Source organism: Crocuta crocuta, unplaced genomic scaffold (genome assembly GCF_008692635.1).
Source record: "Crocuta crocuta isolate KB4526 unplaced genomic scaffold, BGI_CrCroc_1.0 scaffold164, whole genome shotgun sequence".
Classification (NCBI taxonomy): domain Eukaryota; kingdom Metazoa; phylum Chordata; class Mammalia; order Carnivora; family Hyaenidae; genus Crocuta; species Crocuta crocuta.
In genome coordinates, this window is record NW_027530016.1 from 4279043 (window position 1) to 4297337 (window position 18295).

At 43.1% G+C, this 18295-nt stretch overlaps 1 protein-coding gene across 1 annotated transcript in view; it reads right to left on the reverse strand.

Annotated features, from left to right (window-relative positions):
• Positions 1-18295, reverse strand: part of VIT (vitrin) — a 100332-nt gene that overhangs the window by 57258 nt on the left and 24779 nt on the right. The window contains exon 3 of the mRNA XM_077764287.1: positions 12900-12965. Coding sequence (XP_077620413.1) covers positions 12900-12965 — 66 coding nt within the window. The remainder of the gene's footprint in view (positions 1-12899; positions 12966-18295) is intronic.

Genomic DNA, 18295 nt, shown 5'->3' on the forward strand with positions numbered 1-18295 from the left:
GGGGGTCAGGAATGTCACCTTGGGTCCATGGCTGGAGAACACTGGTTTTTCAGGTGCTCTGGAGCTAGTTCAGGAAAAGAGGGAACTCTCAGATGACCTTTCAGGCCAAAGGGAAGGTATTTCAGGGAGGGTAGATGAGGGAGCATGAGCCTGGGGCCCGGCAGCCAGGACGAGGCTGGCCTGATGCATCAGAGGCTCCGTGCGGGAGCCCCGTGGGAAGGTGGGGATTGGGAGGGCTGGACCGGGTCAGGGAGGCTTGAGGGTCTTGTGTTCCGTGCGGGAGGTGGGGGCACAATGGAAGGTTTCTGGGCAGGGGAGACAGATAATAGAAGAGATCTTCGATCGCGGTCCTAGACAGGGGTCCTAGATCCAGGTTCAAGATGACAGTTATTTTTACTCATCTGCCTTAACACATGATGGAAGGCTAGGAACTGACCCCCTCCCCTCCCCCCCGCCGCCTCAACTCCCCCCTGGGAGCAGCCAGGGGACGCTCAGTCTTTCTTTCGCCTTTGTCCTTCTTCGGCGTTGTGACAGCCATTGCCAGACTAGCACCGTCCATCAGGCCAGTGTTCTAGAGCTGAAAGCTTGTCTGGGATTGAGGTGGGGTAGTTTCTCTCATGGTAGCAACTAAAAGGGGACGGAGCTGCATCACTTCCTTGGAAAAAGTTCCCTTACAAACTCCTGAAGGACAAGGTCTCCTAGACGATACTATACTGGCGCCCTTGTTGCTTCGAAATGTATTCCGTTCTGGGCCCTGTTCTCCAGAAGGGGTTCTGAAACATGGACACAGTGCAAAGAGTAAGCAGAGGCTCAGGAGGTGTCTGCAAACCATCAGGTGGGCGAGCTGGCTGGCAGAACGGGTCGTCTGGCCACAAGGAGGCTGAATTCGGAGGGGGCAGGTGACCACTGTCTTCACATGCAGGGCTGGTGTGTGCTAGGACACCAGGGGACCAAGTTAGAACTGAAAGAGCGACTCTCCATAGAGGCAGATTTTGCCAAGAAGAACTTTCCAGTAATTGAGATTGTCCTGGAAGGAATGGGCTGCCCTGTGAAGCGGTGAATGCTGAACAGTTGAAGACGGGACTTCTCCACTGGGTGGGAGGTGGAAGCCCCGCCCAGGGCTAAGAGTCAGTGACGACATGCTTGGAGCCGGGAGGTCTGGCAGGCCACCCACCCTCTGCCTGGGTTACTGAGATGCTCTCAGAGTTGTTGATGGCTTCCAGCTGTATCCAAAACATACACACACTCTCTCCCTCTCTCGCTCTCTCTCTCTCTCTCTCTCTCTTAACCCTTATGTATCTGAATGGAGCAGAGTCGCATTTCACTGGGACTGCAGAGAGAACTGATGTTAGAACTTCTGCTCTTTTCCTAAACAACTCCTCCCAGACGCTATCTGCCCCTGAGGGCCAGGCCAGCACGGAAGCTCTTCTGCCCCCGGGGGCCAGGGGCTGAGTCTGATCACAGGCTAAAACAATTTGTGGTCTAGGTTAAGAAGCGGAGTGCAGTGCTCAGAAGATCCTGTGGTTTTCTTCTCCCTACCACAGGTTGCCTCCTCTCCAAAGCTATTTTCCTTTTATCTTTCATTCTCTTAAATCCTGATACTCACTCAAGTCTGCATTCACTATTTTGAGTCTCAGAATATCTTATTTTTTTCTTTTGAAAGCGGTTTGGGGGCTGAAGATGCTAGTGTAGTCTCTCCTTAAATTAGTGAATTGGTCCCTGGGCGTGACTGGACGTATTCACCTCTCCTCCCTTCCCCACTCCACGTCCCCACTCCCAAAAGCATCCATTCCTTTACATGGACACAAGATGGACGCGTGTGTTTTTGGTTCGTAGGGATTTGAATGAGGAGGTGACCAGCTCTGAGAACTGGGATTAAACGTGGGTGTGACTTTGGCTCTCCTGGAAAGCCAACCCAAATCTTCTGGAGTAGAATCAACGGGGATATATCTGGAAGCTTACTGCATGAGGATTCTACAGTGAACACCGCTACTGAAAGACTTTAGGGTATACACAGCACATGCAATGGATTTTCCATGAAGTGGTTGTTTTAAAAAGACAAGGGCGGTGGCGGGGGGCGCATCTGGGTGGCTCGGTCGCTTAAGTGTCCAACTTCAGCTCAAGTCATGATCTCGCAGTCTGTGAGTTCGAGCCCCGCATCAGGCTCTGTGCTGACAGCTCAGAACCTGCAGCCTCCTTCAGATTCTGTGTCTCCCTCTCTCTCTGCTCCTCCCCTGCTCACACTCTGTCTCTCTGTCTCTCTCTTTCAAAAATAAACATTAAAAAATTAAAAAAAGACAAGGGAGGAAAATGTTACATGGGAATATTTTGCTTCCTGCTAATCAGGTTCCCCTTTCCCACAAGGGGTGTTTGTTTGTTTGTTTTGTCTCATTTTTTACAAAGGCCAGGAAGTACCCTAAATAAGCTCAGTTTTAACTGCATCCAACTGGATTAGCAAAATCAGTGCATTAACTCAACCCATAGCAGAGAAAAATGAAATCAAGCACATACGCTCATGTACTTTGGAAAAACAGAGTGCAATGGCAAAGTATGGCTAAAGGTCAAATATTGTTAGATTTGTACAGAAAATTAAGCTGGAGAGAGTGAGCTAATTAAAAGTAATTGCCAAAATCACTGGAAAGTGTAATGTCTGAATCCAGCCTCAGGAAGAAGCAGCCATTTACATTTTGGGAGCCACTTTTCTTTGAGTATAGAAACCACAGTTTAGTTCTTTAAAGCAGTCCCTCAGTTTTCTGTGAAGTAGTCTGTTGTAACCTCTAAGAATCTTTCACCCATCCACTTGTAGCCTAAAGGAAGTGATTTCCCTTTGCATTTCCTTTGAATACTTTTGAACGACTCCAATCTCACAGCTTAGGTTTTCCTTTCCTTTTTCTTTCTCTTCGTTGTTCAGATTCATTTTTGGATCTCCCTTCAGTCTTCTCTGGGTTTTATCTCAACCGTGCAGAGCTAAGACTTCCTTAAGAGAACGAGACAAAATTAAGGCAGCTCAAGAAGCATCATCTTCAGGTCTGAAGAGAGGAAGAAGACATTGGGCAATTGCCCAGAGGTGGGGGGGAGGGGCATGGTGGATCCCCACTGTCAACCTCAGGGGATAACCTATAAGTCATCAAAAGGTTTTACTGCCAGGAATGTTTGAAGACGTGAACATTTTCACACCAGCTCACGTGAGAACATTGCAGAATCCGCCAAGATTCCTTCCTGGAGGCCCTTGGCACCAGCCATAGGCAACAGGGAGCTGCTTACAACCCAGATGATTAGAACTGAGAGGTGACCTTTAGTTGCTGCTCGCTGAAGTCCTATATTTGCTGTATGGGTCTCAGAGGGTCTGTGGAAAAAACTGCTACTGTCTGAGTCACTGCTTTATGCAACACAGGATCTTAGAGGCAGGTCTCCTGCCTCATCTAATAACAGATCAGGTGATGGGTTATCAGACTGAGTAATGTCACATACAGTACGCCAATCACATAGCAGACCAAAGCAAGTAGAATACTTGTTTTCCATTCATCTTTTCGCTGACCTCAGGTGAGCTACACTCCTTCTGGAAAACAGATAGATTTCTGAGTCAATTAAGAGAAGCCCTTTGTAAACTTGCCTCCTGGCTGCTTATGAGGAGGAATTATTATAACATATAAGCACTTATGTATAAACAGTTTTGATATGAAATTTGATTTGTTAGAAATTTGAAACTGAATATGAAATTTGTTAGACTGTGCTCTTGAACTCAAGTAAAATCCTATTTTTAAGATAATGATGCAAAAACATTAATTTAATGAAATAAAAATGACCATTAAATACAATTTGAAGATGAACCTTCTCCTTGATCCTGATGCCCCGTGACCAGATCATGTGAATCTTTCCTTGGTAGTGACTTCTTTTGCAAAGCATTCTTGCCCATTTTTCTTAACCGGTCCTTGACCACCTTGAATCTTTGGGCAAAACCATCAATACTATTTTGCTGCCTGTGGAAAAATTCCAGAATCCTTAAGGCCTTTCCCACTCCCCTTCATGGGACTTTTGGGCTTGCTAATACTGCTCCTGGCACTTTTCAAATGCACGTCATCTTGCAAACTTGGCCTGTTATCATTTCTCACACCTGGAACCCTCTTCCTTCTATCTGTGTAAATGCTACTACTTTTCAAGGCCCCAGTTTCAGTTGGATCTTCATCTACCTCCTAGAATATATATTTCACAAAAGCAGGGATTGCTGTCTGCTTTGTTTACTGCTGATCGAGAATGTCTGCTGAAAGAATGAATGAATGAAACTGGTCATTAGCAAATATTATTAGTTTTATTTCCAAATATGCTATTTCTCTCTACCTCCATCTTGGTCCAAGTCACATTTCCTGTCTGGACTATTAACATAATAGCCACCTATCTTGTCGTCTTCCTTCCATGTTGCCCACCCTTTGCCCCAAGCCTTTCTTCATTGGATAGCCAGGGTGATTATTAAAAAAATGTAATCACATTTCATCAGTCTCCTGATTAACAACCTCACTGGCTTCCTATTGCCCTTAGGATAATGTCCAAGCTCCCTGAGATGGTCTACAAGGCCCAAAGGACTTGATCCCGGTACTCCTGTCTACTTAATCTTCTACCACCGTTACTTGGTAATGAAGAGGTGTTAGCCAACAAAAGCCTAGAAGAAGGACCCTCCAGACAGTAAAAGAGCCAGTAAAAGTGCAAAAACCCTGATGTGGGAATGGGTTTGGTGGTTTGAACAATAGGAAGGAGGCCAGTGTGTGTAGAGAACAGTGGAGGAGGGAGAGAGAGGTCTATGATGCAGTCTGGGAGGTGAGCAGGGGTCAAATCACATGGGGACTAGATGAATTAATAATCCTGCCATAACCAAGATGTCAGAAATTGTTTTTGCTAACCCTCTTTCCAGGACTGTGCAATAGTTTTTATTCAGAAGAAATTTCTTGATAAGCCTACTCAGAATAGAGGCTGAGCTTCCAAGGGCCTGCGTCTGGGCTGGACTCTTCAGAGAGGCAAGGAGAAGCATCTATCTGTAAAAGGGGCTTGAGAGGGAGGTAGGGGCATGAGATGGTAATGGAGAGAGAGCAAGGGTGGAATGAGGTGCTGGTGGAAGAAGATTTTATGCTCTATGAGGTGACCTCTTCTGTTGATCCTTGAAAGTCCATACTAAAAGCTCCAAAATATGATAAAATATCAGATGCAGGGAAGTTTCTTATATGAGTTAGTAAAGTAGCTGAGTCACATGGTAAGGTGGAACAGGAAGGCCATCACAACACAGGAGTGACTAAGTAGAGAAAGCATGAGGAAGTTCATTGCAGATTCTCCAGAAATCATGGGGAATGCTCCAGACTTTTAAAAAGATTGTAGAATTGGTATATACGTGTGTTTAATCTGTCAGCTGAGGATCTATCTTGGCCAGGCTAACACTGGGATGACATCACTCTAGATGATGGAATTACAGCGTTAGTGGTGGGGCTGGATTTGAACTCTAATATGTTTGATTCTAACACTATACCACATTCTCACCTGAGACCAGCTTTTTCCGAGATGTGAAACCTTGGGGGTTAAAAAATATTTTCCTTTGGTCATAACAGATTTCTCAAGAAGACTATATCAAGCAGCATTTGAGGGAAACATAAGACATGTGATGGAAATTGTTTATAAAGGCAAGCCCAGTAGAGAGTATGTGCCTCAACAGGTAACTCCAAGCTCAAGCTTGAAGCACTTCTTAAGAATTCTATAAAAGTTGGTCCTTCTAACCAGGCTTCCATAGTCCATGGAAGGACAGCAGTGAAGGGGTGATTGGGTAACAGAGGTTAATCTATCTGTGGCAACACAGCTTTTAGGCAGCTGCAAAAGTTTGTGTCTCTAGAAACAACCTATTTTTAGTTTTCAAAGGACTCTAATACACATTATTTTTCATTTGAACCTTACAAAACCGTGAGAGGCATATTATTTCTATATTTCAGAGAAGGAAGTTGACTTGCTCAAGCCCAAGTACCAAGTAAGTGGCAGAAGTAGGAACTGAACTCAGGTCCTCAGACTCTAAAGCCAGAGCTTTGCCCATTTCCACCTGTTTACTTCTTCCATAACCAAAGAGAGAGAATTACTCTTCCCTAATCTAATCCTAAGGGATTTTCTGAAGTCAAAGGTCATTGACAACCACCAGTGGGTGAATATTTCTTGGAAACTCTGTGTGTGTGTGTGTGCATGTGTGTGCGTGCTTGTGCGCATTTATCCCATTGTTTTCCTGTTATTTCTGACAAGTGCCATGGAAGAGTTTGTTCAACTGAAACACAGAGAGTGCACCTCCCTTCTTACTTCCACCGCAGAAGGAGGGCCAGAAAGTGAATCCTCTTCCTGTTTCGTGGTCTGAGAAAGGGCACACACACCATTCTGTGTGGAGAACACACTGGAGTTGGTACCAGGTGTCTAAGAAGCAAGCACGCACTGGGGGTTACTCACAAGTTGCTACAGCTAACAACACGTGAGCCTATTCGGGAAGCTGTGTGCATGTTTTACCCCAATCCAACAACCACCCAGAGCCGTCTATCTCATCAGTGTCCAATGCATTAAATAACCAAGTCCCAGAACAATTACCTCTTTGTGCCCAAGGCAGTACCTCTGGGAATCATCAACCTTTCAAGGTTGATTGCAAAAGTCTTTCCATGCCTTACAAGGTATTAAGGTTAACTTACTGGAGAGAACCATGTGGATTAAAGGTTGTACGTTTCACTGCAAGTTAAGACTATTTTAACAGACTCAATGTAGTGGAAATATTTCAGAATGTAGCTTTACTGTCCTGGAGAATATCTCACTGTCGTTTATCTTGCTGATTGTTGTCTTCATCATGAAGATGGCTCAGGAAACTCTGAAGGTGCCTACCATCAAATGAATGGCAAAGAACTAAGCTTCTCCAACTGGCCTTGTCTAGTCCTTACTCACCCCAGCAGCATCTCCCATGACTCCCCCCACACTTAAACCGACCATATCACTCACTGTTTCCTGACATCATCTTTCACTTTTCCCCCAGATGTCTGGGCTTAGTCTACCTAGAAACCCTCCCACCTACCTCTGCCTGTAAAATTCTACTTATAGTTCATATCCTACCTTGAATGCTTCTTCGTGAAATCAGTATGAAGCATATTCATACATCCCTTGTTATTCTTACGTAATCATTTACCACATTTTGCTCTACTTTATAGTGGGTTTTTGTTGTTTTTGTTGTTGATTTGTCCCCCCATTCAACAAATATTCATGAGCACTAATTACACCTTCATGTTGCTTTTGATCTAGTTGGCAAGACTGTAGAAAAAAGCTCTTATAAGAATGTGTGATAAGTACAGAGGAGAGGAAGTGTAGTTCACACAGGAGCCATATAAACTCATTTCATGTGCATGTTGGCAGTGGGAATTGGATCCAGGAGGTCTCACTTTTGCATAATTTAATTTTATCTTATACAAGATTGGGTGCTCACTGAAGTCAGACTGCAGGATGGACAGCTGGTAACATGTTGCATGGAGCTGATCATCATGGCTCTCACCTGTGTGATGCTACCTCACCTGAACCCACTTTTAACTGAAGCCATTGCTTCTGAGGCTCCTCTGGGGCTTCCTCACATGTAGGAAAGCTATTGAGAAGATTTTATAACTTAAAAGCTTTTTTCCCCCCCTTTACAGACACTGCCAGGCAGGGATTTTTCCTGTTGGTGTTGGTGGGCATAATTTAAAGGGAAACATATGTGTTTATTACAGTATGGCTTGAAATCTTCATGAGTTGAAGACTCGGCTCTTTTTGAATGTGAAATCTATACATAGATGAAATTAACAATTAAAATTCATAAGGTATAGTGACTGCCTTAGGAGAAGAGTCTTATGAACACCCCCAAACCCTTCAATAATTACTTGTAGCCTTCAGCAATAAAAAAAAAAAAATGCACCCACGTTTTGGCCATTTGCTGGAAGCTGCTTGAATAGGTTTGTACTGATGATATCTGCCACTGAGGTACCTCTAAGGTCAGATCCATGGCTTCAAAACATATCAGGAAAATGAGAACCTTGAAAAATCACCTCTAAAAACAAACTTGGTAAAACTCTTAATTTCATATAGTGTGGTAAGCTTTACCATGTACTATACAGTGGGTTGATTCATTCAGACATTAACTTATGTTTATTCTGATTGTATCTTCCCCCTCCCCCCCATTACTATTCTAAGAAGGTAGTCAGGCATTTGTCTTCTCTCACCTCTGGAACTCAAGGTTGCAAGAGAGAGGGCAGAGTTATCCAAAGACAACTCTCCCTCAGGCGTTGGGAATTAGTTTCTTTAAATCCCCCTTGTTTGAGACCACTGAGTTAGGTCAGCCCAAAGAGTGATGGAGAGGAAATGATCTTCCAAGACTGGCAAGGTGGGAGCGGGCAGGTAGGTCCCAGTAGGGGACATGTCTCTGTTCCCTAATAGCTGCCTTGGAGGAAAATCCTCTTGGAGCAATATCTGGTGCGGTGCCCCTTAGGGTGAGTCCATAGGCATGGAACTTCCCCCATCTTCCCCAAGATCCCACATTTCAGGAAACAATGGAGTGCTCAGCTTCTACAGGTAACATGGGCTTGGACATTGAGTAGTGCAGGGGAGGTCTCTGAATATCGTAGATTGTATAAGGCTTCCAGGGATTGGAGTGGGGATGGAGGACGCCCCTGTAATGATGACATTTTAATTTCTCAGCCCCTGGAAATTGGCAGTTTCAAGTCAGACTTGATCTGATTAGAAAATGAAGTGATGTAATAAGCCAAGCATGGTGGAATTACATTGTGCCCAATACAATTGTGTATGCGGAAGCAAAATATTAGCTTGAAATGAATGGTCATGCATAGATTTGCAAGATCTCCCTTTTTTTTTTTTTTTTAAACTTTCACTTTCCCTTTTGTAAAACTCCCATGCCAGAGTATTTTCAACACGTAATACCTTCTTGGTCTGAAAGGCCCCAGTGGAGCTAAGCAATGTCCATGAGGGCTTCTGGGGAGCCATAGGAAGACCAAAGAAATGAAAAAAGGAAAAGGAGATGAGAAGAAAAAGAAATGAAAAAGAAGAGAAAGGAGAGAAAGCAAAGTAACCCTATGTGTAGACAGAATAGATGCACTTGTATAGCACATGGCTTCCGGCCAGACCAAAGGAAGATACCCATGCTGGTTCCTCCCTTTCCTGTTATCTCCACATCTCTTCTACTTTATTTCCCATTTGGTCAGCCCGTCATCATCCCACAACCCTCATCTGTCTCCAGGCAACAGCTACTTCATTCCCAAGCCCTGGCTGGCTTGGCAGGAGGCATAGTGAAGCCATCTGGGTTTGAACCTCATACAGACCCGCATTTTCAGTCTGCTCTGCCAGCTCGTGGGCACCATGTCTTGGGCACTAGAGCCTCAAGACTCAAGAGAGTCGTACGGGTCAGTGTCCACTCACCAAAACCCTCAGATTACTTTCTTCTTGATAGCCTTGAATGAACACTGCTGCCAGCAGGGGGCCTGGCCACAAGAGAGGGAAAGGGTACTGACGAGTGTCCGTGGTTTTGCAATCATATCTGGGAGTACCCCTGATCTGGGGTCTCTCTCTACTCTATGGATTTTCAAATTTCACCAGGCATTGGAATTACTGGAGGTCTTGCTGAAACCTGGATGGCTGGGCCCTGGCGCTAGCGTGTCTGGATGTCAGCAGCCTGGGCAGTGAGGGGTAGAAGGTCCCAGGTGTTGCTGGTGCAGCTGGTCCAGGAACACAGTGTGAGCATCACTGACCCAGTTCGTTCTCACACCCAGGCCAAAGTGATTTGTTTAAAGTCTTGCTTTTATGATTTCCCTTTTCTACCTAAAATCTTCTAGTAGCCCCCTCCAAGATATATTTTGGGGTGTCAGTTATAAATGAAATGACATTTTCCTTGGGGAAGAGGAAGGAGGCCACCATCTCCTTACTTTCTCCTTTTAGAGTGTCTCCTGGAAATAGGGGCCCCCCAAAGGCCCACCTTTTGATTTTATGATGCAAGGTCTTCAGCCTTCTGACCCATGGATCCATAAATACTTACTTCCAGAAGGAGCTAAGGGGTGTCCAGGTATACAGGACACAACCATGGAATGCATGCATTCATCTCTCAAGGAGAGATGTACCCGTACATGCATGTAAATCTGTACTCTCACTAACAAACTGCGTCCTTTCTCTTCTCTCTTCATTTGTTGCCAGAAAGGGTTTATTTTTTATTTTTTATTTTTCTTGGCAGGATGGTCTTATTTCCCTAGCACAACCCTAATTACTTTCTTCTTCTCTGAGAACCACCCTGCCCACTGGGATGATGCAATTAGATTCTCCCTCCCAGGAATGTGGACTCAGTACTGACAGACACAGTGTGCACAGAGCGGGTAAAGGGAGGAAAGGAAGGGAGAGGCAGGGAGAGAGAGAAGGAGACAGCGAGTCAGACGTGCAGAGAGAAGCAGAGGTACTGATTCTTGGGGCCTTTTCATCTGGGGTACGGTTCCAGTGAGTTCCAGCTACCAACCCAGAAGCCACCCACGTCCTGCAAAAATCCCTTTTGGATTTATGCTAATTGCAACCGAAATAACCAGTGCTGAGATATTCCCATAGCCCTCATGAGGAAGTCCAGATTCCCGGACGTGGTAACAAAGCTCCCCACGATCCCACGCCTGTTCAGTCCTCCATCTCCGATCTCAACACATTCACTTCCTATTCTATATTTTAGTCACATTGAACTCCTTTTTAGCTCTTTCCACTCTTCAGGCCTTTTAAGCGTGCTGTTTTCTCTCTGCTTATATCACTCTTTTCTCCTCATCTTTGCCTGGTTGGTCTTCACCTATCAGTGCAGGAAGCCCTCCCAGATATACAGCTCTTCTCCATATTCTTGGAGTACCTTTAGCTGCCTGGTGACTTGTCTTTCTTTCTCCGTAGATTTTGGGCTCTGTGAGGCCAAAGACTGAGTCTCAATCGCTATTGTATCTGGGTGTCTAACATAGAACCTGGTACTTAGTGGGCACTCAATAAATACTTGTATATGAATAAATGGAGTGCCTCCTTACCATCAGTCACTTACTCCAGCGGCAGACTGACAACATTGAAAAGAAAAAATGAAAATGACTTTGGCTTCAAGCTATAGACTGTCATTTGGAAACACACCTGAGGTAAAGGATCAGATATTGCCATGGTTTGGGACTATCCTATTACCTTCATTGTATCCCCTCCCTCCCTTATTTAATGACTGTGCCAGGGTTTCTAATTAGAGAAAAGGCCTCTTGCATGTATTGATTCAAATGTGCTGCATCACCAGGGAGATGTAGAGTATAAGGTTAGAATTTAGCGTATCAGAAATCCAATCTGTTTGAGATCTCTCAAAGAGGTTTGCCCTTGGGTCATTCAGCACAGACTTTCATAGTCACTGAAAACTGTTGTCATGGTAATCATGGAACCTTTCATGATTTTTGTGTATGAGTTAATGAAGATACTGGAAACAGCCCAAAGGAATTCATACTTGGGTGTGCATTTGTCTCCATATTAACCCAATCACTGTTTTGAACACACATCTGCCCCTGGGCTGATTCTCTTGGCTCTTGGTACTGACAGGAATAAATAAGCAACTGATTCCTTTTTGGTATTTTAGGCTTGGAGGCTGTGGATGGCTGCCCTTTTGGTCTCATTTCAACAGGAAATCCCACATGGAGGGTTTAAAGGAGCAGAAGGAAAAAAGAATGGGGTGTGAAGCAAATATCTTTCTTTTGTTTCGAATTATTAATGTTGCTGATTTCCAGCATCTAAAATCTAATGCCTGTGAAGAAGTTTCAATTGCGGAGAGCACAGAACATTAACTACATCTACAGCATTTCTTTCATGGTCCTTTATAAATATACCTTAACGTAGGCCTCCTTCAAGTCTACAAATTTAGATCCAAAAATCTCAATGTGTTTATAGTATTGGAGTGTGAGATTTTCCACCTATGTCCTGCTAGTGATTTCCCCATATCCGTGCTTCCTTCTTTCCTTATATACAACTCCTTACTTTTAGCTAGGCATGTGGATGCTTGAAATCAAGACATTTCCCATTGTCCCTTAATGCTGGCCAATGACATTGAAGTAGAAGGGGTGTATTTGACTTGCTGGACTTATCTTTAAAGGGGATGGGTATGTGTCCTTCTTTATCTCTTTCTGCTGACAGGAATGTGGATGTTATGGATGGAGCTAAGGCACCCATTTTGGTCAATGAGTTGAGAGCCATGTTGAGGAGAGCAGAATGACAAGACAGAAGGGGTCTAGGTCCCTGAAGATAGTAAAACTTCCACAGAAGCCCAGACTGACTATGTTTACAGGAGAAAGAAGCTTTACTCTTACTTAAGCAATTGTTATTCTGAATTTTCTATCATCTAATTTTAACTGATCTACCATCCAAAAATGAAATTTATTTTTTCCTATTTCCACTGATTAGGTGTGAAAACTTAAGTGCTTTTCTGTGAGATTTACCATTTTCTCCCAGAGCATGCTGGAAGGTAAGCATGTTTGCATTAGCCAGACTGAATTTTCTGGTTTGGGGAATTGAGACAGCATTTCAGTGGCAAGAAAATACCTACTCCAGCTTAGCTATAGAGACCTGCTGCTTTTGCCCAGTCTTTGTATGTGCGTTTTGAAATTTTCTAATATAATGGGACCACATCTTTCACTCTAAAATCAGCGCTCCTATTTCAGATGCTTTTGTGGAACGACATAGGTGATAAATAATAATTATTATTAATTAGTCTGAATGCAAAGCAATTGAAGAAAGACCAACAAAACTCCAAACCTTCCAAATTATCTGAAACAAATATAACAGCCCAATACACGGCAGACACAAGCCTCATGCTAGTGAAGAACTACAGTTTTACTTACTGAACTTGGGCCTTTTAATCTTCTTTGTCATGTCTTTATTTGAGTGTATTCCAGTCACCAGCAAAACTACAGGGGAAAAGAATGGAAGAAAATCTAATCAATATCATTTTACCTAAACACTTTCTCTCCTTGGGCCCTTATCTTTGCTTCGATCCCATGTGAAAATATTCTCATTGGTGGAACTAATTTTCCCTTGAATGAAGGTCGGGGAAATAAGATGATTAGTTTGTGTGCTTGTCTTAGCCTCCGCGGAAAGGGGTCTTTCCAAAACATCTCTGGGATACCTGTCCTTTGTTTTGCTTGTTTACACTTCACCACATCAGCTCTGCTCTCTCCGTGTTCCAAAGGAGGAAATGTGAGCCTGGAGAAGTCCACCCATTTGCTTGGTGCCAGAAATAAATGATGAGGGAATGATGCGCACCAAGCCCTTCTTGCGCTCTCCGTTCCACACTGTTTCCAAACGGCTAATTTCCAGCTGGTCTGAGAACTGCATGCGCATGCGCGGGCCTGTGTGGTTTGTGTGCATGTTTGTGCGTATGCGTGCAAGTGAGAAAGGGAGGGCTGTCGGGAAAGGAAGAGTGGGAGAAAGGGGCCTGGGGAGAAGAGGGAGACTGGTCACAAGGTCTTAGGTGTGACCTGAGTGTCCCCTGTTGGCGCAGCACCACAGTATGGAAAATGTAAATATAGATGCACACAAACTTATATTATTTTTGCTTTTTTTCCATATGTGTACATATTCATGCAGGTGCTTAAACAAACCTTTGATCATGTTCACATTATTTACAAAGTTTTATAACTTATTTCTACTTGAGGATATATACAAACATTTTTTTCTTGTCATTAAGTGTTCGTCTCACAATAATTTTAATGCGGGCAAGATATTGTACTGTGTGGATGGATCATAATTTAGCCAACTTCTGATTTAATATAAATAGCTTCATCTTTACACCGATCTTTTGTTATTTCCTTTAAATAAATTTCCAAATAGGATTTCTTGTCTGAGGGATTGCACACTTAAAATTTCAATATGTATTGTGAACATTTCTCATAGCATTCTTTTTTATTAGCAATGTCTGAAAACACTGTCTCTGTCAATGTGAATTCTACCTGCAGATGGAAAAGCAGTGTTTTCCCTTCAAGAAGCTAGTCAGTTCTCCATTCTTCTTCCTTCCTCTCCAGGTCTCCCTTCTACCTTACCCACCCAAAGCTGGTACTGTTTCACATGTCTATTTTAGCCACATTGTTTGAGAAGCTCACTTTCAAATGGGGTTGAGACTCCAGAGGTAAACATGGAGAGATAGAGTAATCAAAATAGGCATTCTACTTCCTGCTGTGTGTGTGTGTGTGTGTGTGTGTGTGTTTAACACAACACAGATGCTCAATTTAGGCATAAATGGAGTTACGAATTCTTGAATTGGCAACTACCTTTGAAGGAAAATGGCACCAGCATTGGTTAAGAAAACTTTGTTATTTATCTCATGATTAGCTAGTCTGCACGAATGATACAGCCCCTGAATTATCCCCAGTTTTGACCATTAGCATTAGTTGAGGCCTCGACAGTTGACATACCATGTCCTTCAAGAACAGACGCATGAAAGAGAAGTGAGTGAGAACCAGAAGTCAAGCCAAGTGGAATGAAGGCAGACATTTTTTACGTGTTATTTACTTCTGGGGTTTGGGTGGGTGTGAGTGTCCTGGAGGTCTAATTTTTATAATAGTCCCTGTGTCATTTAACTCTGTGCAAAGACACATCTTCATTTTATCCACAAAAATAACAAACCCTAGAATATTTTTTTAAAGTACTAAATAAGTATATAGAAGAAAATTAAGCAAGTAGGAGTAAGTGAAATAGTAAGTAATACATTTGGGTATCAGTATTTGCAGAAAACCAAACACTGTCCTAGATCTGTGTGCCTGTGGCAAGTGGTTTATACATCTCCATATCATTAGGACTATAAATACTTCAGTAAAACCATCCTATCACTCGCATTTGCTCCCCCACGACCCTTCAGGCTGAAAACATGTATAGCTGGGTTCAGTTTTACCACAGTGGTTAATAAAGTCATTGTTTTCAATGGTACACAGAGGCCCTCTCCTCGGCTTAGATGCTTGTTAATTAAAACTCTTCCAGACACCACTCCTCAAGGGGAGGGCTGGTCAATAAGGCTGTAAATGTGCTTGTGCCCTGGGGCAAGTCTTCATGCCTCGTCTGTAAGGCTTCCCTCCCTACACTGGAAATGGTGAAGTGACTGTGGAATTTGGGAAAGAGAAAAATCAGTCTTGTATTCCCTTTCTTAAGAAGTCAGGGAGAGCATGGGAATGGATGGCTGATACTTCCAAGTACAAAGTGGCCCACAGATCTGAAAGCCAGTCCTTTCTGTGCAGGTAGCTAGTCACCAGCTTACAGAGGCCATTAGTGTCTAGAAGGCCCGAGGAAATTAATTCCAGAGTCCAAAGTTCCAAGGCAATCATGGTTTATGAAATTTGCAGCAATACTTCTCAGTTGTTGGAAATTCAATGTTCTAGGTTTGAATAGCGTTGAATAAAGGGAATATAGTTCTCACCTTTTGAGAGTAGTGCTTGAAATTGCCAAACAAATGAACTGTCGATATTACTTTTTCAAATAAAAGATTTCCCCCCTCTTCTCACTCTCTTCCTCTCTAGAGTAGCCATCAGTACAGTTGAGGTGGCTGAGGTATAATTGTTTTAAAATTCAATTTAAATAAATTATCATCCAGATAGCTTATAGATAAATACAAATGAATTCGCTTAAAACAATGTTCAGCCTCATTAACAATAAAAAAATGCAAGCTAAAGCCAAACATGATAGTTTCCCCTATTATCTCAGTAAATATTGAACACAAGATTGTACTTAATCCTGGCATGGATTTGAGATGACAGCATTTAGGTACACTGCTGGTAAAGTCTACGCAGGTACAGTCATTCTGGAAAGCCATTTGTCAATAGCCTTAAAAATATTTATGTCCTTTGTCCTAGAAAATGTGCCCCAAAGAATACGACCCAAGTTATAATTAGAGACATAGCTAAAAAATGATGTAAAAGATGTCCATTACGGCATTATTTATAAGGGCAATCTGGAAATAATGAAATATTGGGAATGTCCCAATATTGGAGGTGTCCTGAGCATTTATTACAAATGATGTGTTAAAGGATATTAAATGAACTGTCAAGTGCTCAGCTCTAAACTTGAGAATGATTCTGACAATGTTAGAATATATGCAGAGAGAAATAACATACCAAAATGTTAATAATGATAGGATTATTTCCATTTTATATTTTCTATATTTCTCCATTTTGTAGTGTATTCCATATATATATTCCATATTTTATATAGAATGTGTTTCTTTTACAATTAGAAAAAGGCAACATAAGGGATGTTTTATAATTAGGTCATGTTGATATCTTATAGGCTTATGATAATACAAAGTCGATTCCATCTTATAGGCTCATGATAATACAAAGTCGATTCCAAAATCATTGGTATGACTAATAGGCATTTGTGTCCTAGTTCTTGTATCAATAATGAATTGTAATCAGAATTCACTTACTTTCAAGGAAAGACATGAAGTGCCAGAACACCTAATCAATGACCAAATCAGGAAGTACTTACTGAAAGCTTATTATGTGCCTTATTATGTGGTGTTGACAAAAACTCTCTCCTTGACCAAACTTTAATTGAGCTCCTCTAAACCCTCTTCCCAACTGGCCTTTGACCTTGGGCTTTAGTGTCTCTTGTTGATTTTGCACCACCCGGTTTTAGCAAGAATCCTGTTTAGAGAGAATCTTCCACTCTTGTTATCTGATCACTCTGGTCTATCTTTAGCAAGAATCCCCCACTATCGGTCACCTCCGTTTTTGTGTCTGCTTTATTGTCAGCTGCAGGCCTGATGTTTTATNATAGAAATCTCCATGTTCCTTGTTGTATTTGGAATTAAGCCCAGTTCTATAGAGCGATCTCCTCTACGGCAATAGTTCCTGATTAAAATCTGTTTTTTACCCCTTTAAATACTCTCCAGCTCTGGTTCTCTTTAAGTGTCCACAATGTCTTCCTGAAAACTGATTTATGAGGCAGGTCATTTTAAAGCAGTTCAAATTTCCCCCATGCTTTAATTTGGGATTATGTTCTCAATGAAACATCTGGCATTAAATAAATCAGAGCTTCATAGCAAAGACAGGACAACTTATTCTCTACAATCATATGAATCATACACTTATGCTTCAAATCACAGAATATTAAAGCTGGGAGGATCTTTGCAGGTTATCCCTTTATTTTATAAAAAAGAAACAAAGTTCAAGTTAACACCTTGGCTAAAGCTGCAGTTCTTTGGGGGCAGAAGTTGGAATCAGAATGCAAGTTTGCCGACTACTGCTTAGCCCATGTATACCACTTGTTCCTCATAAGCGCAGTTGTTGAATTTGATGCTATCTCCAGGTAGATAGTGTCAGAATTGAGTTAAAGTATAGGGCATTCAGCTGGTGTTGGTGTTCCCACTTGGTGCAGAGAAAAAACCCACACATGGGAATTGGGTACAGAGTTGGCCTCTGATAGCTTAAAAATCCAGCGCCCCTGAGGAGAATTACTTATTTCACAATTATTCTTGAGTGCCTATGGGGTGTGCCAAGCACTGGAAATGCACCAGCTCTTGCCCTCAGTGAGTTCACAGCTTTGGGGACCCTGGACTAGGACAAGGCAGATGCCAGGCAGCTATGATGAGAATCAATACAGGAGGCTGCGGGCCCCTTAGAAAGTTGGCCTGATCAAATGGGGAGCTGAGGGAAGCTCTCCGAGGACCATTAGGGCTTGGGGGCAGGGCATGGAGGCAAGAGGAAGAACATTCCAGGAAAGGCAAGAGCATAGTCAAAGGCCTGGAGGGGAGAAATGATGTGAGTCTCAGAGAAATGAGAAAGTCAGTACTTCTCAGGTCCCTGGAAGCCAGAATGGACTCCATGGTGAGCAAGGAGAGCAGGAGGCAATGAGGGCCATATCAGGGAGGCCTCCCCCGTAAGCAAAGCACCTTAAGAGATATGGGCCCCATCTCCAAGACAAAGGGGAAACACCGAGGAGTTTAAATCAAGAGTGGTGATCAGATGCGGGCTTAGGGAGATTAATTGGGGGTATGGTGGAGAAGGAGTTAGAGGGGTCAGGATTTGGAGCAGGGAGACTGTCACAGTACTGAGGAGCATGACAGGGAAATGGTCCTGGGATGGAGACCAGCAGACGAGTAAGAGAGATGCCAGGGAGGCAGCCATGTGAGGACACGGGGAGGGGATTTTGTGACAGGAGTCTCCTTTGTCTACTTTGCTTTCTCACTTTCTGAATGAGCAGCCCTGAGGGGAGAGAGTTTTGCAGAAAGGCAAGCTGAGCGAGGCCAGGG